The 26,058-nt window shown below is 38.0% G+C and overlaps 1 protein-coding gene across 4 annotated transcripts in view; it reads right to left on the reverse strand.

The window, feature by feature from the left end:
* Window positions 1-26,058, reverse strand: part of NFIA (nuclear factor I A) — a gene marked incomplete at its 3' end in the record, with an annotated part of 387,320 nt that overhangs the window by 191,891 nt on the left and 169,371 nt on the right. For all 4 annotated transcript variants that reach the window (XM_082651779.1, XM_082651780.1, XM_082651778.1 and 1 more), the window contains exon 3: window positions 10,564-10,629. In XM_082651779.1, the coding sequence (XP_082507905.1) occupies window positions 10,564-10,629 (66 nt within the window). The remainder of the gene's footprint in view (window positions 1-10,563; window positions 10,630-26,058) is intronic.

Raw genomic sequence — 26,058 nt, forward strand, 5'->3', positions numbered from 1 at the left:
GAATTTAAGCAGTCAAGTCATTAGAACTTCGTGGTACTCTTCCCAGGTCTCATTTTCAGCGGGTTAAATTCCAGTGGTTTGACCCTTTGTGATCAATGAAATCATCACAGACTAATCAAACCTTTTCCTATACTGCTGTTACTATTGCCCATGTAACCTCCATGGGAGTGTGTAGAGAACTAGGACTGGTGGCCAGATAAAATACAGGACTTAGTTTAGATAAACAACAAATCCTTTTTTGTAATAAGTAGGGTCCACGTAATACTAAAAAAAATTTATTTGTTGTGGATCTGCAATGCAAATTTAACTTGGCCTCCTGTATTTTTATTTGCTAAATCTGGCAACTATTAGGGAGAAAAATCAAGCTTCGGGGTCATGGACTTGAGACCTGGGGATTTACAATCTAAATGGAGTCCTGAGATAAGGGTTAAACTGCAGCTGAACAGATTTAGACCTCCATTAAATGAAAAGAGAATCATCTGCATGAGAGGGTATGTGAAGCCAACTATCCCATGCAAGTGACTCTGCTTTCAGTGATACACACATAAGGGAAAACCTTTGGGGATACTAAAAGATATTGCCATGGCAGACGAGAGTCTCCTTCTTTGACAATGCTATGAATTAGGCCTTTTGCTTTATTCACCACTTAACTTTAAGTATCTAACACAGTGTCGGGGCTCAGGGCATATCCACCACATCAAGAAATGAATGGATTGGGTATGTGCATACCCTTGTAGAGGATATCATAATTTGTCAAGCATGTGCCAAGTCCTTTCCTTGGCCTACAAGGTCCAGTATAATTTGGCTTCCTGCTACCCCTACCTCCAACTGCTCCTCTTTCATTTGTGCCCCGCAGGCCACACTGACCCTCTGAGTGTTCCTCCAACATGCCTCAGGGTCTTTACACTTACTGTTCCCTCTTTCTAGAACAAAAGTCCCAAGTATCCGCATAATTCTCTTCTTCACCTTCCTCAAGTCTTAGCTCAAAAGTCAACAGATCAAAAAGGCCTTCCCTGACCACCCTCCGTAAAATAGCGCCCATATCCTCCACTGTTTATCCCTTATCTTGCTTTATTTTTCTTCCTAATATTTCATACCATTTGGTATATTATATATATATTAGTTAGTTCATTGTCTGTTTCCTCCCACCAGAAGGAATAAGAGAGATTTTATCTGTTTTGCTCAGTGCAGTATCTGATTCTTGGAATGCACTTGATAAACATTTGTTGAATGAAGGAATGAATGAATGAATGAATGAATGAAGCCTCTTTCCCCTTACTAGACTATCAGGTCCTTTAGAACAGGATGTCTGATCCATCACTGTATTCCCTCAATGCATCCAGCACATAGTCCAAATGTACCCAGCGGATTCTTAATAACTATCTGCTAAATTACTTATGAGAAAATTGAGGTACAGGTCTTTAAATGACTTGGACAACTGATTTCCCCTTAACAGATGCTCAGTGTCAGGCTTATAATGGCAGCTCTCCTTTGCTAATCTGACCTATTCGGAAGCTGTGATTTGGCTTCTACTTGTTCATCTCTTGAGTTTACAAATGCTGCTTGCTGAGAAGCTCTCTGGTTGCAAAAATGCCTACAGAGATCTAAGAAAACACTGACTTTCCTTCATGAAGAGATTGTTGGAAGCCTATTACTATTTTGCTGGGCCTCACCATAACATCCTTTATACTTCTCTCTTTGGATATTTGCCATATGATGCCTGTGGATAAGGCATATGAGACTCCCCTGTTCCCTTTGGGATAAAATCAACCAAGTATAGAAATTAACAACTGAGATGGAGCAGAGTAATCTGCAGTAAGTATTACCCCTCCACCACCTCGATTTGAGCTATCCCAGTAGACTTCCTTAACGACAAGGTAATGCCAAGGGAACAGAGTTGCCTGGAGCTGAGTGAAACCTGAAGAAGAGAAAAAGAATGAGGAAGCTGTAGGGAGAAAAGGTGCCAAAAATCCTTGTGGTCACATGAATTTTTCTAGCAGACAACTAATCAAGCTGGGTTAGCTACTCCAAATCCCTGAATAAATTATTTATATTACATTCAGTTTACTAATACGATCCACAGATGTATAATTCTTTCCCCAAAATAATATATAGGATTTAAATCAACAAATTCATAGTCAAATGTCAAATCAGACCCTGTTATTTGTGGCAAGGAAAGCTCACACACTATTCCTGACCCAAACTAGCCTCGCTGAAAATTCATCATGCGGATTTTTCAGTGATGGAGAGGTATGTGAAAGTGACCGTTAGGAGTACACTGCAGGTCCTTCTAAGGAGATCTGTCAAGGGTCCTATCAGAGCCCATCCAGGCTTCAACCACAGGGAACAGAGAACAAGGGCAGATGGCACTGCAGCCAAACACCAGGTGTACCTTCCAGCACACCTTCTCCATGCAACTGTGATGTGATGACGGCACCGCATTTGATTTCTTTTCTGAGCTCAATTCAAATACTACGTGAACTGTTTTGCTTCATATTTTGAGAATCGAGATCTATGGATAAATTTACACAATCCCATATAAGTTATAAACAAACACTTAAAAACACTTTTCTATTTGCAATGTTACATCCAAATGGTTGTCTCTCCTGGAACAAGAGTCACAGGCATGAAGTAATTCGAGGACCAGAAAGACACCTCTTTATTTCTTCTTTCCTCTATAACTATTTGTGTGTGAGGCACTGGGAGAGGGGAGGAGGTGGGGTTTGTGTCTGAAATAGACCACCCAGCCAGTCCGTTTTAGAATTTGGAAATCAGGGGAACAGGGGTCTAAAACATTCCCTATATTGGCTACTAGCCAACTACTTAAAGTCTGTTCAGCTAGTTATCCTCTGTATGTAGACAATAAAACACCCATAATGCTAGAGGTAAAACTACTTCTTTAAAATGACTGCAAATTTCATCCTTCTTTTTCAGTTAAAAAGGCTCCTTAACTACCCTGAATCCTGTGGTAAAGCTCATCATACTCTACGCTGCAGCATGCGTATGGGGGAAGCCTCAGCTGGTACCTCATCTTTCAAAAGGCAGGATCCAAGAATTTCCTTTGTCTGCAGGCATTTCTCAAGAGCCCCTGTAAACAATGATGGGTCACATCTGCTAACAATATTTAAGAAAGCACAATTCACCTGGTCTCAGACTGACATTTTTAGATTAAACCAAATTCTAGTTCCCCAGTCTCTAAAAGAAGATAGACTAGCTCCACTGCATTGCTGAAAATTCATCAGTCAGAATTTAATTACACAGATCTGGAAACCAGAAGGCATTTAGGTTTTAATGTCTCCCCGAGTTGGGACCTTTACAATATTTAGAATATTGATCATTACTGTTACTGCTGTTATTTTGGTGGTCACTCTACTGTGTCTGTCCCTGCAGGGTTTTTGGAAAAAACACGGCTGAGAATAACTGTTGCTAGGTAATTGCAAAAGAAAGTCATGCAAATTATGAAATACTGACAAGTTGCATTTACAAGTCAATGGTGCTAGAATGCTCCTGCTTTCCCAATAAAACGCTGACTGTTCGGCTGCACGTTGCCTCCAAAATTCCTAAAATGACCCAACTATAATGACCCAGTAATCTAAAAATAGTTCCTAAAACAGCAGTCCATCCAGTAGTAAGAAACAATTCTTAGCACTTGGAGTTATGAATTTTATTTTGCCTTCCAACTATATACTAATATTATAACATAATATTGCAATGTATCTACTACATATTTGAGGAAGTAGTGAAACAAGTTAAAGCAAAGGGTCTGTACTTTCTTATGAGAATATTATCAGATAAAAGAATGTGTGTCCAAAAAAGAAACAGAAATTTATAGCTCTCTTATCTCACCTCCAAGTTACAAAGTGAATCCTACATATAAATCTTTTACAAAGTGAATCCTACATATAAATCTTAAGTCAGGAAGTCAGTAGCCTTGGAATTTATTTCGTAAGTACTAAAATATTCAAAATACTCACAGAAGTGAGTTAACTGATAACCAATGAGATAGTGACAATTGAGACTGAAGAAAAGTACATTCCTTGCTCCTCCAGCAACTTTTAGCAACGATCCCTAGTTTGGTGATACAGGATGGATAAAGATGTTGAACATGAAAGCTAGATTCAACCAGTACTCCAGGGTGATTTTCACACCGGCAGGTAGAGCTGGAAATTTTCAAAATCTGGGGCACGCATCACGACTCATGGCCTTCCACTGATTGCAAAGGCCCATCTGAGGGCTGATGTCTCTGACATACGTGCAACTACCAGATAAATGAGGCAGAGCAAACATGATTAAAACTAAAGAAAATTATCTAAATACCAACTCTGATTTCCTGTTATAAATATCACATTTTAAAAACCACTAAGATGAGGTTATTATTATTATTAGCAGCCAGTGCAGGTGATGAGAGAGAGTAAATAGGAAAAACAAAAACAAAAAAACCAAAACACACGTGAACACAACTTTTCTTTTTCCAGCAAGGGAACACCACATTTTCTTTCCTTTTTTAGTTAAGGGTGCATCTACAGGGAGTCCCAGTGCGGGAGTGTGCTTTCAGAGTGCCATTGTTGGACTGTGCTATTCCCTCAGCGTGGTCACACAGAAGTGTGCCTTGAATTAAGTAGGAGGGCTATCACATGAGCTTTTCCCGCAGTAATGCCTGACCTGATGCACCACAGGACGCAAGCTCTGGGGGACTGTTCACAGGCCCTGTAAATATCGAGAAAGCATTGCAAATATAAAGCATTCCAATATCCACAAATACTCTTGAATTCACAAAGGTGGTTTGAGTAGGTGTTCTAAGTCAAAGTCTAACAAATAGGGCTTAAAACCTTCAGGAGCTCTTGAAAAGCCAGAAAGGGGGTTTCAGTAATATGCAAAATGATTAAATGAACGATACCAGTCAGAGCTGAGAACTTTGTCGGGATTCCATTCTCTATGTGGTTATCAACCATAAAGGAACATGATGATATTGCATATCTTTTTTTTTTTTAGTCTTTGACATTGCAATAACTTTAAATGTATTGTTTGATTTTTTCTTATATTTGCTTCAGGTTTAACATTTTAACAATAGTAACTGGAGTTCTGGGGAAAATCAAAGCTGTTCTCAACACATGAAACCACTGCCTGAATGTAACTTTTCTAAGTTAATGCTGCTCAATTATATCTATTCTCTAGTTTTTTTTCTTCTCAACACAGAGTCTTAATTTTTCAGGTGCATTCATGTGGAAATATTAGTAATAAGCATAATTATAATTTTAGGAAGAGTCTTTAATTTTTAAAGTTCTTTATTATCCCAATAAAATTTCACTTTCTTTCTGGTACAGAAGACAAGTTTTAAACTTAGGTCACAAAAAGTGAATTCTTTATTTTAAGCTGTCTAGGTTTTTTTTGTTTTTTGCGGTACGCAGGCCTCTCACTGTTGTGGCCTCTCCCATTGCGGAGCACAGGCTCCGGACGCGCAGGCTCAGCGGCCATGGCTCACGGGCCCAGCCGCTCAGTGGAATGTGGGATCCTCCCGGACCAGGGCACGAACCTGTGTCCCCTGCATCGGCAGGCGGACCCTCAACCACTGTGCCACCAGGGAAGCCCCTAGCTGTCTAGTTTGATATGTCTCTAGGTGACCAAGGCAAGTACTAAGAGAATCATCATTTTTGGAAGAAATATTTTTGGGTTTTTTTTGGAATTTTTACTTCTTTTATTTTTTTAACACCTTTATTGGAGTATAATTGCTTTACATTGTGTAAGTTTCTGCTGTATAACAAAGTGAATCAGCTATACGTATACATATATCCCCATATCCCCTCCCTTTTGCGTCTCCCTCCAACCCTCCATATCCAACCCCTCTAGGTGGTCACAAAGCACTGAGCTGGTCTCCCTGTGCTACGCGGATGCTTCCCACTAGCTATCTATTTTACATTTGGTAGTGTATATATGTCCATGCCATTCTCTCACTTTGTCCCAGCTTACCCTTCCCCCTCCCCATGTCCTCAAGTCCATTCTCTACTTCTGCGTCTTTATTCCTGTCCTGCCCCTACGTTCTTCAGAACCTTTATTTCTTTTTAGATTCCACATATACGTGTTAGCATACAGTATTTGTTTTTCTCTTTCTGACTTACTTCACTTGTATGACAGACTCTAGGTCCATCCACCTCACTACAAATAACTCAATTTCATTTCTTTTTATGGTTGAGTAATATTCCATTGTATATATGTGCCACATCTTCTTTATCCATTCATCCGATGATGGACACTTAGGTTGCTTCCATGTCCTGGCTATTGTAAACAACGCTGTGATGAACACTGTGGTACATGTCTCTTTTTGAATTATGGTTTTCTCAGGGTATATGCCCAGTAGTGGGATTGCTGGGTCATATGGTAGTTCTATTTCTAGTTTTTTAAGGAACCTCCATAATGTTCTCCATAGTGGCTGAACCAATTCACATTCCCACCAACAGTGCAAGAGGGTTCCATTTTCTCCACATCCTCTCCAGCATTTATTGTTTCTAGATTTTTTGATGATGGCCATTCTGACTGATGTGAGGTGATACCTCATTATAGTTTTGATTTGCATTTCCCTAATGATTAGTGATGTTGAGCATCGTATCATGTGTTTGTTGGCAATCTGTATATCTTCTTTGGAGAAATGTCTATTTAGGTCTTCTGCCCATTTTTAGATTGGGTTGTTTGTTGGTACTGCATATCTTTGATCACACCTCCTTCTCATCTACTATGGCCATTAGTATAGCCCATAGCTTTGGTTTCCCAGCAGTATTAGTCATATCTGTATGTATGCCCATGTGTCATACACATACAACTGTACAACTTATATCCACACCCAAATTAGACTTCAACTTCTCCAGGGTTTCTTTTTTTTTTCCTTAAACACTTCTTGGTAAATCAACAGTGAGCAAATACTCAAAAACTACTTGGGGATAATGACAGTATATTTATCTACTTATTAATTTTAATAAATCCTAGGTATCTGTCACGTTCAAGGCATATGGAATTGGTCATGAATCCTATCTTTCATCGGCTTATAGTTTTAATAAGCCAGATTCTATTTGGTTTGTGCCAAGGAAAAACTCAGACAAAATTAAAGACATCTAAGTGGAGTCCCCTCTGTCCAGAATAACTTTCTTGAGCATTATTCTGAAGGTTCTAGCAACTCTGAATCACTTTTGTAGCTCTCAACTCCTGGGAGGTACACAGAATGTGGAGAAGAGAACTAAACAGCGAAATAGATGTGCCACTGTGGCGAGTATGGACGGATTTAAGAGACTTAAGCCTGACATTTCAGAACACAGTAGGTATCTACAAAAGCTGTATCTAAAGAGTCTTGCTTTATTTCTGATGTTATCTCCCCTTCCACTACAAGGCTCCCAGCTTTTGACCTCTTGAATAAGTGTATCTCATTACAGATATGAGCTTTAACTGGAGAGTGGTGGTAGTTACCTTTCTTTGAGTCCTTACTACGAACCCGGCATTATGCTGTTTCACAGGCATATTCTCATTTGAATACTCATGAGGAAGGAGCTTTTAGTGTTCCCATTTTACTGATAAGAATACTGAGGCTGGGGCAATACCTTATTCAGAGTTGCCCAGCCATTATTTAATCAGGCCTGTCTGAATCTAGAGGTGGAATTTTTAATCATTATATTATACCAATTTTGAGTTTCAGAGATTCTGATATTTTATCTCTGGACTTCAGATAATTCCTTCAAAATTCCCATCTAATACTGTAATTGGACAAAGATTTGTTTTCTTTTACAGTTGAGTCTTAAGGGAGTACAAGAAAAGAAAGCAAAAATTCCACAGAAAAAAAACAGACTAGTTGGGCAGGGAAGAAACAGCTGCATCCACTTTAGGTAAAGTTACATGGCCTAGTTTATGGTTTTGGATGAAACAGCATGTTACCATTTGTCTACTCATTTTCCATGGTTTACTAGGAAAATACCATTCGTTTCCCATTACCTTTCTCCTCAAGAGCTAGCATAAAAAGAATATTATTTCCCCTCGAATATATACATAAATAAGGAATAATGAGTTCCCACTTTGTTTGAAGACCAGAGTCTGTCACTTCTTCATCCACCAAGATTTCAAAAGTTCTTGAGTTTTGTTGATATACTTATGAGCGTTCTCTTCTTAAAAATAAAAATGAAACAAATAAACAAACAAACAAGAACTTTTCAGGAACTCATCTTCCATAACCTGGGGTAATGAAAATGAAAGAATACTCTTTATCAAAGCAACCCCAGAAAGTCATCTAATGCATGTAAATACCTAGTCCCGAAATCCTCATTTATTTTCCTTTAGGGATTATATGACTTTAAGGAAGAGGAAATATTTCCTCCAATAACTTCATCTGAGATTGACAAAAGGCAGAAAGAGGAAACCGAAGAGGCTGATATTCCTCTAGTCTGAGCTCCAGTTGGAATTGTCTAAGATGAACCAACTTCAGCTTTTCTCTGAAATAAATAGAAATTTGAAACATAGCAATTTATCACTGTCTCTCCTGGATATTAATACTTTCTTTCTTTGAACTCACACGATCCTTCCCAAATGGTACCGTGAATCCTTGAGGTGGCACCAAGTGATCTGGGGTTAACAGTGAACTTGGCCAGTCTCTCTGTGCCTTTGGCCGAAAAATCCAGGCTCGATCCTCGCTTCTTTTTGGAATGGGAAACGCACAATATCGGTATTACAGCAGCTCCAGAAAGGCATGCCAGGCCTCTCATGCTCTCAATTTATATTTGCATGTGAACAGCTTGTCGGCCATTTTATGAAGACAGATGAATCGCAGGCCTGCGAGAGGGGCGGCCAGACCTAAACACGTGAACCACACACCTCGGCAGCCCACCAGCTCTTAAAGGTGAAAGTAAAACGAATATCTCTGGACACAACTTCAGGCAGATTATATAGAGATATAATGTACGAAGAAAACGAAACTATAAGGCATCATCTATAAGTCAAGTGGGAAATAAAGAATGAAACAAATCTATAAATATCGCTCTTTAAAATGTCAACAAAAAATAAGATGTAGCTGTTTATGACACTAAAAACAAGCCTTCAGAGCTCTCTCGCGCTCTCTCTCTCTCTCTCTCTTTAATGCCTGCTGTGAAAAGATGACTTTGATAAGGAAAATACCACCAAAATACCAGGTTGAGGAGAGGAATAGTCAGATAGTGTATATTTAATATGGGAGCCCAACAATGTTATAGAGAATTTCCCAGGCTTGGGAAATGAAACGAATCCTGAGAAATCAGTGATAGGATATTCAGTGTGGTAAACTCAATCCTCCACCCCACAAAACTGACATAATTCAGTTTACCTATCTATTCCAAAAGATCAGATGGAGATCAAAACGGAAAAATAGATAGAACAACAAAAAGAAGAGAGTCAGGAGGAATGAGGTCATTCTAAGTAAGTGAAAAACAATGTATGGTAGAACTATACTGACTAGAAAAATAATACAAGGAATACTGAACAACAGCCAGCTTTTTTAGTGTAAAGTCTATGAAAGATACTATGGTAAGTATGTTATACACATTATCTTATTTAATTCTTCAACATGTCAATACAACTATTACCATACCACTTCAAAGATGAGGAATAAATCAATACTCTGGGAGGGTAAATAACCTATTCAACATTACAAAGGCAGGAAGAAGTAGAGGCAGACTTTGAACACAGGTCTGACACCTCAGCCTGAGCTTTTAGCCTCCGTGCCGTATTCCCCTCAAAGGTCCCTCAAGGTCAAGTTCCCATTAGAGTCTTCAGCTCTCTCACCAGGGAAGATCACTTTGGAATTTTATGAGATGATATCTATGAAAGTGTATAATACAACGTTTAGCATGTCATGGGTATCACGAGTTTACTTCTTGATTTTTATTGAAACTGATGGCTTTACTCAATCTTAAATTCTAACCTATGACAACCTTTTTCGTCCTTGGAGTGCATATACCACACAGTTAGTATTTTAGTGGATACTATTATATTCATATATAAAGTGTGTATTCTAGGTTAGTCAAGTTTCTGCCACGGAAAGTTTATATATTTATGCAACTGATGAGTTTAATTCTGTCACGTATCCTTAGTGTTTTATTTTAGACAATTTGAAGTGAAAAATCCTTCAAAGGCAGAGATGATTTTCTTAAAGCAATCAGCAAAGGCTTTGAAAAGGCCTCAAAAATACTTGTCAGTCAATAAACTTAAATCACTAGTGAAGAAGATTGTGGGTCACTTGCCACCTTAAAAGGAACTGAAATGAAAAGGCGTTGGCGCCTCACTTATGCTGCAAAAGATCCTGATCTGGTAAATCAACACCGCCTCTCACAGTAATCAACTTTCTTGGGAACTAAGGTTCTTAGGAGTACCCTGATAGGGTTTGTGGCTGAGGGGAAGGGTTTGGGGAGGCTAGAGTGGCCCAGAAAACTCCTTGAGTCCTCAAGATTGTTCCTACCGTGGGCCGCCCGTAGGGGCAGACCTCAAAAGCCTTGTACTTGGTTGGCTGCTGGCTACCATGGACTCTCAGAGCAGCAGTCAAGAGTCCCAAAGTAAACTTACCATTTTCTGGCTGGTCCTTAATGTCAGCGTCACTTGGCTGGCTGGGACTTTCAGATTGACTTGAATCTGAAAAACATAAAAATACAGCCAAAAATTACAGGGTCTGTGAAGGAAAGTGGATCAGAGGTGCCAGACTTTCTCAAAAGGTTCAGCATGGAAACTAGGAATGAGAACGTTACAGAAGTGACATGAGGATCGAAAAAAGAAGAGAGAAAAGACAGGGGGTGAAAAGCAGCAGAGGCCGCAGCCCGTGCCTTCAGAGATGACTCTCGGTTCTGTTGCCACCTCCAGTGGCGCTTGGCTTGCGCCAGATCATAACTTGAAACTCTTCAGAAACCATCCTCTTACAGAGACACCATTTCCAAACTGCTCTTCTCCATTATTTATACACTAGAGTCTGATAAAGACTTCATCCTTCATTACACACATCTGAAGCTTGATTCAGAACATAATAAAGTGTCAAAACATATTTTGAAGCTGGTATATAAAAGCAACCCAAACAACAGAAACAAGTTCTGTTGATATTTAGCTCTGTATTACAGCAACAGACTATGCAGACTAACACCATTAAATACTAGAATCCTAATATTCTAGTGCATTTACTTAAAATAACAGGATCACTCAAAGATATCTTTCTCCCCCACTTTATAAGTATTATTTTCCTCTTGTACTGCTGCATTTGGGAGATCCTAACAGGCCCTGTGAGCAAAAACAGGTTCCTGCACACCTTTATTGGATTCCATTTATTTTTTATTTTAAAAACACAAATCATTTTCAAATGAAAAAATCTGATTCAATCAAATTAACTTCTAAATGAGATAATTTAAAATAAAGTAGTATTTAATTTTAAGATGAGATAAAATTAAGTTAGATCAAAAAATTTCACAGAATTAGAAGTAGGAATACTTATGATACATTTTGGGGGGAAAGGAGAAAAAAGGCAAAATATGTCAAGGAGAGAGTTTTTTATGTAAAGCATTTTCTGAGACTTGAAACAATATATAACATTATCAAAAAACAAGCAAAAAAAAGTTTCAGAAAAATCTCTGTATCTGTGGAAAGCCTGGATCTGAACTTTACCTTGACTTCACAGGGTTAGAATGGGCTGCCTGAAATTTGACCACATTTCAGCAAGAAGTTCAATGCAAGATCCAAAAGGTCATGACACTTAACTGTGATTAAATTGAAAATATTAATTCTATTTTAACAGAGTTACAGTTTTAGCATTCTCTTTCTTGGAGATACTGCAAAAGGTAGCAGCACTACTAGTGACCCTAGGTCGAGAGAAGCGCTAAGTTATTACTTTAAGAAAGGCCCCCTGCTTTTAGGCAAATGAAGATTTTAATTATTGGGAAGTACTATTTTTTAAATGTCTATTTAAAAATTTTCAGATGCTCTTAAACTGGTAACTAGAGAAAACATTCTAGATTGATTCAAAGGTTCAAATAGCAAATGATGTGAAAATTTGAATTTTTATTTGTCTGGCAAAGTGATAGCTTTTATCATAATGTAACAATAGCCATAGTGAAGACACAAACAAAAAGCATTACAGGTCAGAAAACTTTAGACAAATTCTTCAAAATGAACCACAAAGTTAAATACAAAATCTGCACTGAAAATTGGAATACAATTTATATCGGATTACATTTGAAATTTTAACTCCATAAATTAACATTATTTTTATAGCAAATGATTTAAAAACACGGCAGGACTACCTTCTCTTTTTCTAAGGGAATATCCTGTAATTTCGTCATTAAAAATTACAAATTCAACATTCTTAGAAGTAATTCAGCATGTTTTAGGAGAAAGGCATACCTTCATTATTTTTGTACTAGAAAATTTTAAACCATTAATATCCACTATTAAAATTAAAGAAAATATCTAAGTTTGTCTTAGGGAAAGTTAAAATTCTTTCTGATCATGTCCCAGAATAGATACATAAAATTTTGCCAAATAGAACATTTTCTTTGGAATAAGACTGGCAAACCTAACTTTCTATATGATAGCTTAGCCAATATTCTTTTTCTTGATGTAATATCTTTACGATTAATCACTTTACAAAAAGAAAAATATTTTTTATCTCAATTAATTTAAATATACCCTAGCCAATTACTTTTCTGATATTTAACTATTAATACTAAGCTAAGGTAAAAAAATAATGAGTGATTCAAACAATTGTTTTAATAATCTAAAAGTGGACTCCTTTGTCCTTTTAAATTTTCTTTTACGTTTGTCACCCTATATTTATAGAAAGGTAGCATAATTATAGAAAACATGAACAGCAACAAAAGATGGCAATAGATACGTTCAAAGAAAGTTTAAAATTCCAAGCCACAGAAAAAGAAGCAAACAAACAGCAAATGACTGAGTGGCAGGAAAACAGCTCAGAGTTGGTCTGAAAGGGGCCGCAGCACTCTTGTGAAAGCTCAGATACAAACACTGGAGAAGGCATCTAGCCAAATTGAAAACGGAATTTAATTTCTCCACTTTTATTCAAAAGCTGGGGATACTGTTCTCCGCCGGAGGACTGCATACTAAAATACACCATCTTGGTAATGGATAGGGAAGGCCAAAGATCTACAAGAAAAGTTAAATGATCTAAAGACTTAGGTAATTATTTTCTACCATGGGCTGTTGAATGCCGTTTCTATTTTGAACCAACAAGGAACAAAATTACCCAGTGCTGGTGCAATTCTATGCTGAGAACGCATGGATACTTTCTCTGGTATTGCAAAAGGTCACCAATGCTGTTAAGTATGGAGCCGACCAGATAACCAGAATTATAAATTAATTTCTACCCATACATAATTGATACAAATGAAAGAGCTCTTTCTTAAGCATTTGCATTAAAACACTATCACGAAGGTTAGCAACTAATTTACTTTTCTGTTTTAAATACTTGGTAGAGACTTGTCAGAAGCCAAGGTAACTTTATGTCTTACTTTTGGGGACAATTATCACATGGTCTTTTGATTCCCACCACCTGAAATAATTAGAGGCCCCAGAAAAAAAGAACCACCTGCATAGACTTGGGTGTTCTTCCTGAATCTGAGTCTCCCACAGCAGTGACTTCCTCTGGTTCCCTGGTTGAAAGCCAGAAAATTTGTATATTACAATGAAGAGAATATAATTTAAAATGTGTTTAAATGATGGAGTTGGAAATGCTATTGTGAGGAAGTATATTAGGATTATCAGGTTTTTTTTCCATCTAGGGATTTGTTTTTTGTTTAAGGAAACTTAGACTTCAACCTAACCTAAAAGAAAAGCAATTTTTCTTCTGGTTTGTAAAAAATTTATGAGCAGAAATTTAAACCTAAAATTGACAGGGTTTTCATATAGGAGGCTGGATTGAGACCTCTTAATTGAACTGGTAGTCATCTACCTATGCATTTTTATGGCGCCTACAGCTATATTGCTGGAGTACTCAGACAAAGATATTTCACTATCAATATAATCACTAGGGAAAGGAATAAAATAAATCCTAATGCCTGCACACTAGCCTCTGCTTCCATAAGCATGTGCACTGCAGGAACAGAAACCTTGTACTGGATTTGCTACTTATGCATGGATCCAGTCCCCCTAACCTCATTTCTGCTCCCCTTCAACCTGGAACCTCAGAGAATACTCCTTTTGGTATGGTGAAGAGTGACAAAAGCATGTCAATATGGTAAAACTGGTCAGGCAAAAATATAGACATCGCTTCCACGTATTTTCTGTTCTCTAGGCGTGATGCAAAGATGGAATGTTGTTAAATCTTCCTTGTGCTCGACCCAGAATTAAACTTTTCCTCTCTGATTCCTTTTATTGGCCATACATCTCTTACAATGTGACTAACATTATGTTGCACTAAGGTACTCTTCAATGATCTCCTATGAGAATTTGAGCTCCATAAGAAAAGAATTCCTTTCTTCCTCTAGTCTTACCCCCTAGTACCTTCCAAGGGTACCTGGCCCAGCTAAGGATTTGTTAACCGCTGAACTAAAGAGATGAATTTTCACTTGTTGTTCAGCTTTCTAATGCTGAACCACTGCCAGTGACTGAAAATATACTAAATTCACACCTAAAAGCAGATTGGGACTTATGAAATGAAAAAGGAGGGTAGAAAAGGTCTTTATTTCTGCTTCATATCCCCCTTCGTGGGACCTGGCAAGGAAGAGAGAGACACATCCCTCTGGCTCGTGAGTAGGAAATCTTGCACAGCGTTTAGAAGTTGCAGACAATCACCTCCTCTGATCCCCTGGCCGACACACCCACAAGAGGCTCCTTAGAATAGTAAGAGCTGAGAGTGGTGTCTGACACATAAAAGGCCCCCCAGAAATGTGTGCAGGCTAAAATGATGGATGGCAGAAATATTTCACACATTCAAAAAAACACAAAGATAAGAGAAAGCTGCCATATTCTGATGCCCGAAGAGGGACTCAAAATCTTAACAACTGCTGTTGTGAACAGCTGATAAAAGAAGAGCAGCCACGCAGTGGTGGGGAACCCTTCCCACCCCGAAACAAACCAATGTAATTCCTATTCAGTCAACATGATATCAACAAAAGTCTATGGACCATGAAAGTACAAATTCAGGTTCCAGGGGAAAAATAATTTCACCTAAGTTCAACCTCCCTACATGCATACTGATTTGGTTAAGGATGAAGCTTGAAAAGTCTTTGTTAGAATTTTGTGTCCAGTTTTAAATCTCCCAAATTTAAAGGTGATACGAAGAAATCAGAAGGCATCCAGAAACAAAGACGAGTTAGTCAAGTGAAAGAAAGTGAAAATGCCGCCAAAAAGAGATGAAGTTGTTCTTCATAGTGTGAAAAAGAAAAGGCAAAGTTAGGAATGAATACTTTCCTGCAAATAAATGAAGCGTCAGGAACATTCCTGAGGTAAAAGACAATAAGGAATAGGGTGATTATACTCTGAATATAATAAATACCCCCTAGGATTGTAGCACTTAAAGATTTTTAAAATTTAGGTAGATTCTTTTTTTTCTTACAGAGGTTTGGGAAGATGAGTAGTTTGCGAAAGGGTCAAGCCAAAGAATCCAAGATTCATTTTTCTACATCCATGATGTTATAGAAATCTACTTCTGATTAGTAGTATAAGGCTTAGAATTACTCTATTTTGATCATTCAGTACCGTAAGATGTTTATTACAGTAAGGAAATCTAGAAAAATGGCTATAATAGTCACATTTTGCTTATTAGTCTCTCTCATAGCTGTAGTTATAAAAGAAATATTATTGTAGTACTTTATAAACTTTAGGAACATTGTCTATTTTTTCCAGTATCACCATGACCTTAAAGACTGAGGTGTGAGGAAATATTTTAAAAACCTTTGAGGTGTAGAATGTCCCTTCACAGGTGCACATATGTATATACAATCTGGGGCTTACGAGTAAAACTGATGAATACAATACCATCCACTACATATAACAGTATCCATCATGGTCTGGCAAAGAACAAACAGAATTTTGTAATACTATCATTAAATCTGGACCACCAAAAATCTTCAGTTATCATCAGCATTTTCAGAGAATGGATAAATCCTTTAAGCTCAGTAAACAATCAAACCAATATTTAATGGTAATTAATGTGTATGACTGTGGCCTACTTAATGAAAAACAAATACACAATAACCTGGTTTTTAAAACAAATTATGAGGTGAGTCACACCATAAAAGTTTTCTTATCTTTGAAAATGGAAACACTCCATGGTTCTTTAAATGGGAAGTCTTATCTTTACTGTATTTAAGATACAAAATTTGATCTGTGTAACTTTCCCAGTAAGCTAGAATTGCGTGTGTCATGATAACCGCAGTAATCAAGGTATGCACAGCAAATTCTTCTTCACCAGAAGGGAGGTGGGGAGATGGGGCAGAAGGAAAACCCTAATTCCAAAAGGACCAGGCTAGTTTGTACACGTTGGCCCTTGAATCCTCTAATCCGAATCCGAGCGGGAAGGCTGTGTTCACGCAGCAGAGACTTGGAAGGGCTCCACCAGACCACCCCGGGGGCTGCCAGCTGCTCGGGAGATCCACCCCTTAGCCACTCCCGGGTATGGCATTTTCGGGGTCGGAACTTAAAAGCATTATATAATCTAGATGACTACCATTTTCTTTCTTAAAACTTTTTTTTACATGCCTTTCGGAAGAAGAATTTGTGAAATATTAAATTTGCAGGAATTAGATTTTTTGGCATTAATGCTGGTATTCAAGGCCCATCTGTTTAGTCAGGGCTGTGTCTGATGATGAGACTGTTTAGGTTGAAGAGTGATTCAACTGTCTTATCACCTACTCATAAACGTGTTATTTGGCTACATGCACAGGGAGGTTGTGGAATGATACACAGTTTTAACACGTTGAGAAAAAAGTAAAATGGTCTCACCATTGTTGTGTTATGACACTGAGGGGGAATCATTTCTAAGCTTTGAAACTTACAAATTCAGTCACTCTGAAAGTAAAGACCAAATGACTCAATCTTTAAACCTTCAGTCTTCGCATGAGGCTGATTTCCAGTCATCATCGGGTTTTTCAGCAAAGTTATAAGTGAAGTCAATGGCAAGAATGTGGTGATTATAAAAGATATGTAAGCACGATACTCTGAATAAATTTATAATTTCTCGTATTTTCTTTGACAAGGGTCTCTGACTAAAATAAACTAAAACTGACATAACCACTTTGAATTTTGTTTTTCTCATAACAGGGGCTGTGTTAACATGTGATGGTGATCTGTTGATCAATTCAGAACTCACATTAGTGAGTCAACCTGGTTACCTACCCACTCATGAGTAAACAAAGACCTGCCTAAAAAGCCATGAGTATAACATTATTGCATATCAGAATTGTGCTCAATTTCCCCTTTTGAGTCACTTTTTTCACAAACAAAATTAATTATAACAGTAAGTCCTTGGGGTTCTTAGAAGAAAATATACTTGAAGATGACTTATGTAGTCAATCTATACAACTGGAAGTAGAAAAACTCCCTGTATACTTTCATACTATAAAAACAAATGTGTCAAATGAAAATGATGCATAATTTAGTTATAGTCTATACACATTATTTTCATGTGTCTGGATATCTGTAAAAAATTTCATTAAAATAATAAAATGATCTCTGTTGAGGATAATCATGGCTATTTAAGTTCAGTTAGTATTCTAAGGATTAACTTTTTTTGCATTCATATTTCACTATTGAAAGAAGTATGAAAAGGTACAAAGATGGAATCCTAAAAAAATCTGAGCTATATAATTTAACTCTGGATCTCGTATTTTTTTCACCTGTAAAATGGGAACACTAATGACTATTTTGCCTAATTTAATAGAGTTGTTGTGTGGATCAAATAAAATAATGCAAGAAGACCTGATTTTGAAACTGTAAGGTCCCCCAAAAAGAAATGTACTTTTACCTCTGCAATATAAATCTTCCCATCCATATACATTTTTTGTTTCTTTTAAAAAAATCAACCCCAGCCCACACATGACATGATTCTGGTAGAAAACATCAGCATCACAGCCCTGGTTTTAAAGTAAAGGTTCTTAATTCCAATATACTGGGAAAGAGATTATCTCTGATAATGGAAATTTAAATCTCAGCTTGCCGTTGTTTATTCCAGACAGACATTTGTGTGTTAAGTCTGTTTATCAGGCAACACTTTGTCTAAGCCAGGAAGTAGTCAGTCTTTGTAACAAGATGTATGCAAATGAATTTCCCATGAGTCTCCACAGCAAATTGTAGTAAGAAAAAAAAATTCCTTGTTACTTTACCAGCAAGAAGCTACCTCAAAAGTAGACTAGAGACAGAGAACTATGAGCTAGACTATGTTGATGAGTTTAAATGAATCCTAAATATGTGCTCACAGTCTGTTGCTCTTTATTCTAAGCAGACTTGGTTCCTTACATCTGTTTATCAGACAACACTCTGTCTGGCTTTGTAACCTGTGTGAAAATCAACGGTGACCATAATCCCATGAAATAACCTCTTGGAGGCAAAACTCCAAACCTCCCAACACTTTAAGGACCCCCACCAATAGACGTTCCTATGAAACCTTTGAAACTTTTAAAAAATACATCCAACTCTAACTTTTGCTCACCTTCTATCTTAACTTTTCTACACTCATTGAATTCCCTAAAGGCACGATAGCCTCAGGACAGAATGGTGAATTTTACCATACAATTTGGACTGATAAATAAAAAATTTGCTAACATGCCCTATCTAATGATCAAGACCAGGGAGGTTTTTTTTTAATATACTTTTTTCTATCGTAATAGTAAAACGTTTATTCTTTTATTCTATTACTAAAGTATCTATCCCGGGATCCTCTTTTTTTTTTTAATCCTAATATAACTGACTCTTTTAAAAAAACTAAACATGAAGAGTTGAAAAGTGTATTTCTTTTTATTTTTCTTGTTGGTTTTCTATAGGGTTTGAAAATCTTACCAAAGGCATCAAATTGGTTGAGCTTGTCTTCCTAGACAAAATAAACACTTTAGGACTCTACTTGTTTGTATTCTCCTCAGTGGTGCTGTATGCATCAGCAGCTAAAAACAAAGAAACTTTTTAGCTGCTCAGACAAAATGCAGAAGCTTCCCAAACAAGGAGGCAAGGGAGGGGGCATGGGTTGAGGGGACGGTAGGGGTGGAGAAGTGTGCAGAAAGTCTGACAGTCCATTCAATATAGGGATGATGGCTATAATGCATCCAGGGTCCCCTTGCTAATTAAATATGCATTGGCACAGTTTTGATCGATGCAAGCCATGGATCAGATGACACACCTGCAAAATCTTGAGCCCAGAGCTCCCAGGAAAAGGGAAAATACAGTCTTGTCTCCTTATCTTTGTTTTCAAAGGCTCTCAATTTCTGTGCTTAGATATCTAATTTAATTCTCTCACCCCTCAGCAAACTGGATTAGGGAAGTCAATACTGCCTTTGTGCATCGACAGGAAAACACAGCTTTCCTTTTATTCAATTTAGCTATGACCTTTATACAAAGATAATGACAACTGTCTAAAAGTAAGGTGAAGGCCTCAAGAAGAAGACCCCCTGAGCGAAGGCTCCCATGGAATTTTGGATGACAACGTAGTGGGGTTTACTGGGACATTTTCCTGCTTGGAAAGGAAAAAAGGAGGAAAGGGAATTAAGAATTGGTGGGGGGTGGGAAGGGAAGGGTTGGGACACAGGGAGAAAGCATGGTGGAAGAGATTTCAATCCACTGACTAAACGACCAAAGTCTCACAAATCAAATCACTGGACCGTGTCATATCCATAATCAGAGAATAATGCTGTCAAAGAAGATGATGAGAAGGGCATAGTAACAATTTGCCTAAAAAATGCAGACGCCTTAATGAGAAGGCTGAAGATTCTGCGGTTGGGTAAATCAGGAAGTTTGGGTTTTCTTGTTTCTTTCTTCCTTTCCTTTCTTTCCCCCCCCTTGAAGCTTTTGAGAAAACAGGACTATCAGTGTGTTTGTGAGTCCTAACACCAGCGATAGCTAGAGATTTTTGGAGAAGCCTGGGATTCTGCAGTGCTCCAATGTTCAGACCACGACTACTAACCAAAGGGGAAAATGATACTGGAAGAGTCTCCTGAAAAAGCACTGCTTCCTTTTAACTTCCTTGTCTTTGGGCTTACTTGTTCCATTCATTAATTCAGGCATTCATCAATGCATCTACTATGAGCCTTTCCCCCTGCGTACGTGGTGCTAAAAATTTTAAAAAGCAAGGTCTCTGCTCTCAAGGATCTCTCAGTCAATCGGAATAACGATAATAAAATCAAGGTTCTGTGGCATCCCCTCTTGATTAAGTCCTGTCCTCTAGTGAAGTTAATGTACAGCAACATGTTATCGTGCACATTTGTAATGGCTTTTATTCTCTTACCATTCGCAATCAGTACTGTACCACTAAGTGTAGCCTTGTAACAGAATTTACAGTAGCCTGGATGCTAACTGTTGGTGGGAATGGATGGCTGGGATTAACTTTTCTAGTAAGATATAGAGAGGTTTAGGCAGAGTCCTTTCAAGTGAAAGATGAAGGTATACTACTGCAAAGTTAGCATTGTTGGGAATGGTGTAAAAAATCAAAATGGTTTTTAAAAATCAGGTTTATTCCCCCTTAGAAAGAATTTCATAGACAATATTCCTAATCAGGCCTGGTGTACTCCCTTTAACAGAAATGGCTGTTTAACAAAGGTAGCTGTGGTACACTGAAAAAGGCAGAGGACTTGGTATTAGAAAACCTGAGTTTGGGTCCCTTCTTGGCCATTTATATTCGCTTTGTGGAACTGGGCAAGCCCCTTTACTTCTCTGAATTTCAATTTACTCATCTTCCAAATGCCTGACTTTCAAGTTTATGAGAACTGAATGGCATGATTTAAAATGCCTTGTAAATTATAGCAGCTATAACTCTAACTGTACACTGCATACGTTTGCTAATGTATAGAAACTGGTTAAAGAATCACATTGACTACTTACTTTTATTTCTTGTCTCATTATTTTATTTATTTATTTTTATTTTTTTTTGCGGCACGCGGGCCTCTCACCGCTGTGGTCTCTACCGTTGCGGAGCACAGGCTCCGGACACGCAGGCTCAGCGGCCATGGCTCACGGGCCCAGCCGCTCCGCGGCATGTGGGATCTTCCCAGACCGGGGCATGAACCCGTGTCCCCTGCCTTGGCAGGCGGACTCCCAACCACTGCGCCACCAGGGAAGCCCTTGTCTCATTATTTTTACTGCACAGAGCATGGTATCTAGAACATATACGTACTAACAGATATTTGTTGAAATGGAATTGAAGAGGGTGAAAGAATTGCTCTTTCAGGGCCATGAAATACAATAGGGCCTATCTTGAGAGATGTCAACAGATGTTTGGGGGTAAATTTTCTGGCTTTGGGGAGACTGCATGACTGGATGGTGGTATATCCCATGTGGTGAGAACAGACCTTATGGGACTCATAGGCTTGGCTTTCTGGCCCTAGATTCAGGACCAGAATGAGGGGGGTTAGGCACCCGTAAAGGTTGTTTCCAGCCCTAGAGTTCTAATTTGAAACAGATCATTAGCAATCAGGTTGTTGGTCTTCTGGCTGCATTCAAGGTTGGGACCCACATTTCATCAAAAGGGACTGGGTGATATTAGCTGCTGATCATTAAGTACAACTAGAAATAACGTGAGTTCAATAATCATTATAAGTCAGACGATCTCTTCTTTACCTTATAAATGATGACAAATACCCTACTATGAATTGCAAATGTTTATCTTCAGTGACTTGGCCAGTCCTGACTACAGGAGCCAATAAACAGTGTTTTCTTTTTATTTCTTAACCCATTATGTAATTCAGAACACCAGGAAACTTTTTGTTTCACGAGCTACCGTATAAGGTATCCTTGAAGAATTTAGCCTAGGTCTTAGGTCTTAGACTAGTATTGAGGACAATACTTTCTCAAAAACACTTTAGATATACCTTCTCATATATACAGTCAACCACTGACAACGCAGGTTTGAATTGTGCGGGTTCACTGTATAAGCAGATTTTTTTCTACAGTAAAAGTTATATGAGGATTTTTGACTGTGTGTAGGGTTGGCGCCCATAATCCCTGTGTTGTTATAATATGTAATGTAAAATATATATTTTTTTAATAATGTGTTTTCAGTTTCCACATTGACAATAACTTTTCCCTAACAACTTGGTTTCTGGACTTTTAACAAATATGCATGAAAACAGGGAGCTATCATTTGGTCAACCAAAAACTGGTCCTCAGACTCCCATAGCATCATAACAAAGTTCAAGTGATAGCTGATTCTCTAGAAATTCACCCAAGCATTTTGCAAGTAGAAATAATCATATATGTTTTGCTTCTATGTCTTTATGATAGATAAAATGATTTAAATGTACTGAATCATTTTACTTTTAGGAGTTTCCATTTGGATTCTATCATGGCTTTCTCCCTGACATATGCAGTGCTAAGTTATTTAAAATTAATTGCAGTACAATATTTTAAAATTTCTTCACATGGTGCTAATCTCAAGTGCTTTGGATGTTTGAACCACACTTGGAAGCCATCAAGTTCTGTGTATCTTTATACCATGGAGCAGTTAAACATGCTAAAAAGATTAGTCAGTGAACTTTAATCTATAACCAAAACTATACTAAATTATAAAATTTCAAAAATGTGTGAGTTGATACAAATGAGAAAACTGCAAACACCCTACATAAAAAGAAAAAAACGAACCTAGATAATTAAAACACATGAATTTACTTACGTAGCTTTGAATCCAGAAAAGCTTTCAGAAATTCACCACAGATCATGGGGTCCTACCCACATAAACCCAGTTAGGTGCCAGTTGAGCTTATGTGCTTTCACCTTCATCTGAAGTTCATTTTATCTGTCATTTTTATTTTCATTTTAGGATGCAATGTACATTCTTTTCTGTGGTTATGTTGAAGGAGGGATAAGTATTTTCCATTTCAGTAACTCAGTATGGATGAGTAATTTGCTTAGTAATAATCCTAAAATTAAACTGTCTTCCATACAATGTCTAGTAATAGTTTACATAGGATTAGGCAAATGAACTATCTTCGGGATGTGCTTTAAAAAAAAAAGTTTCGGGCTTCCCTGGTGGCGCAGTGGTTGAGAGTCCGCCTGCCGATGCAGGGGACACGGGTTCGTGCCCCGGTCCGGGAAGATCCCACATGCCGTGGAGCGGCTGGGCCCGTGAGCCATGGCTGCTGAGTCTGCGTGTCCGGAGCCTGTGCTCCGCAACAGGAGAGGCCACAACAGTGAGAGGCCCGCATACCGCAAAAAAAAAAAAAAAGTTTCTTATTTGCCACCTGGATTTATTTTGATTTAAAAAAAAATCATGTTTTCTGGAAAGTTTCTAATAGAGGTGCTATCTTCAACACCTGCTCCTGATCAAAAAGTCTAAGTGGGTGACTGGAACTTCATTCTGATTCACTTTTCAAGAACCATTGTCACTTTAAAAAATGACTAATAATTAGTGATTCCTAGGGGAAGAAGCTTATTTCAGTTCATCAAACATTTAGCACCTACTGTGTGCAAGGCATTGTGAGCTTTTATTCAGTTCTGAGGTAGCTCATAATGTTGACTAAGAATTCCATTCATTCAACTCTGGATCGTTTATTAAAGTATATATTACTTGTTTTTTAAGAGTAGCTATTCCCCCCAACCCCCCAATCTCCACCAGTGGTGGTAACATGAAGTGTTTCTGAGCACACTTTCCTAAGTCTATTAGGGGAGGAGAGAGGAGGTGGAGATTTCTACAAATAGGAAATGGTTTATCTGTTTGTTCTCTATTTAACAAAAATGACAAATCTCTGGGTTCCATGGTTTTTTCAATTTTTTGGTCATGGTGGAAGCCTACAGACAAGAGGAAGCTGGAGCACCAGCGTACAGAACAATCGAGTAGTTCTACCTGCCAATCATACCCCATTATTACCCCAACTCACCCCTACACCCTATCCCTGCTGAGCTTCCTGAAGCAATGTTTAACCCCCTGCAGCATTCACACAGCCAAGGCCCAAACCTGGGGTTCAGAGTGATTTCAATATCACCTCTGTCTTTTCAGATTTACAATATTAAGGTAAGCAAAGAACGGGACTTCCCTGGTGGTTAAGAATCCACCTGCCAATGCAGGGGACACGGGTTCGAGTCCTGGTCCGGGAAGATCCCACATGTCGTGGAGCAGCTAAGCCCGTGCACCACAACTACTGAGCCTGTGCTCCTAGAGCCCATGCTCCGCAACAAGAGAAGCCACTACAATGAGAAGCACACACACCGCAACGAAGAGTAGCCCCTGCTCGCCACAACTAGAGAAAGTCTGCACGCAGCAACGAAGACCCAACACAGCCATGAATAATAAATAAATAAATAAATAAATAAGAAAGATAAGCAAAGAGTAAAAGGTGACTAAATCATTTTTGGTTGAAATGGCTCAGTGGCCCTTCTAAACTGTCCTATTTTATTTTTTGTTACTAGAAAAAAAAGATTAAAAACAAATTATAAGTGGGGAAGAAAAAGAAGAAATAGTAAAAAGAAAACAAATCGCAGTAACAAAGCAAGTGGCATCTTTGAACAGGGGTCAGAAATAGCAGCTCTTCAAATGAGACAGGAAATCTTATTTGCAACAGATCTGGGGAAAGTTACAAGAAAAAAAATCAGAGTTTATTCAGGAATGAAAGGTGACATAATACCTGCATTGTGTCTCTCAATTATCAGGTTTGTATTGGGGGATGGTTGGAACAATAGCAGAGCTTAACATGGGAATGCTGTAAAAGAAGGGATGAAGGCCTCCGTTATTTCCTTTAAGTCTGGCTACCACCTCCAAAAACAGCACAGAATTTCATAATTCTTTTCCATTTAGTAAATTTGGGGCAATAATTTCTTGTTATATTTATCCAAATGATCTCCAAAAAAAAAAAAATCACTGGGCTGGTTTTCATTTTCCATCTTTATTCTATACTTTAGCAACTCATCTAACAATTTAATGATTTCCTTTTCTCCTCTAAATGGATGTCCTGTAGAAAGGGGAAATTTTCTAAAGTCTTAGTCAACAGAGTCTTAAGTTTTTATCATACAAAACAGCCTCACATCACACTATTGTAGTCACATGTTCTCCCACCTGGTCTTAAAATCAGAAAGCACTTTGTTTTAATGCCGCCATGTTGGTATTGTCCTGACATGCTTAGACTTCAAAGGGGAAGACTTTGAACAAACCTATTTGGAAGGAATTTCATAAAAAACATTAGGCAAAAAGACTATTTTAAATTCACAGGAAGAGTGTAACATCTCACCGGCAGTAGATAGGGAAATGAATTATTCAAAATTGTATACAAACCCTGACGTCATCGTGAATAGAGGCAGGCTCTAAGGAACTTTACTGAGAAAAGCTGGTATTTACACAGTGATTGGAAGCAAAAAATAAAAAACCAAAATAAGAAAATCTTTTTTTTCTTTTGCCACATAAAGAAAATCTGCTACACTGCTTTTCATAACCCCACCTAAACTCCCTACTGTGGCGCTCTCAAAGCACGACCTCTGGATTTCCGTAAGGAAAGTATAGCACAACATTAAGAAGTCCCAAGACTCTTCGAGAAGAAATTCATGCAGAACATCAAATGTTACTCAACATTTTCAAGGAACCATGATATGTCAAACAGACCACATGATGCAAGTACATTTAAATATAAGTTTCTATTTCTGTTTAAAAATAAAAAAGATCAGAAATCTGAATCTGGAAAAGCAAAATCTCTTGCAGGTTTAGAAAGCATATACAAAACCTGGCAAAAGAAAACACTGTTCACTGCCACCATCTGCTTTCTGGCACAGAGGAAACTTTTACTAACAGCAACATTTTCTTACATTAGAAAATCCACTAATTAGTTTTGTTGTAATAAGAAAAATAACCTTTGCGTGGAAGGCAGATTGCCAGCTCGCTTTTTTTTGTTGGCTGCACCTTGCAGCAGGCCTGTAACATTTCCATGTGAAGTTCACCTCTGA

The sequence above is a fragment of the Grampus griseus genome, assembly GCF_964374135.1.
Source record: "Grampus griseus genome assembly, chromosome: 1".
In the NCBI taxonomy this organism is placed as follows: Eukaryota; Metazoa; Chordata; class Mammalia; order Artiodactyla; family Delphinidae; genus Grampus; species Grampus griseus.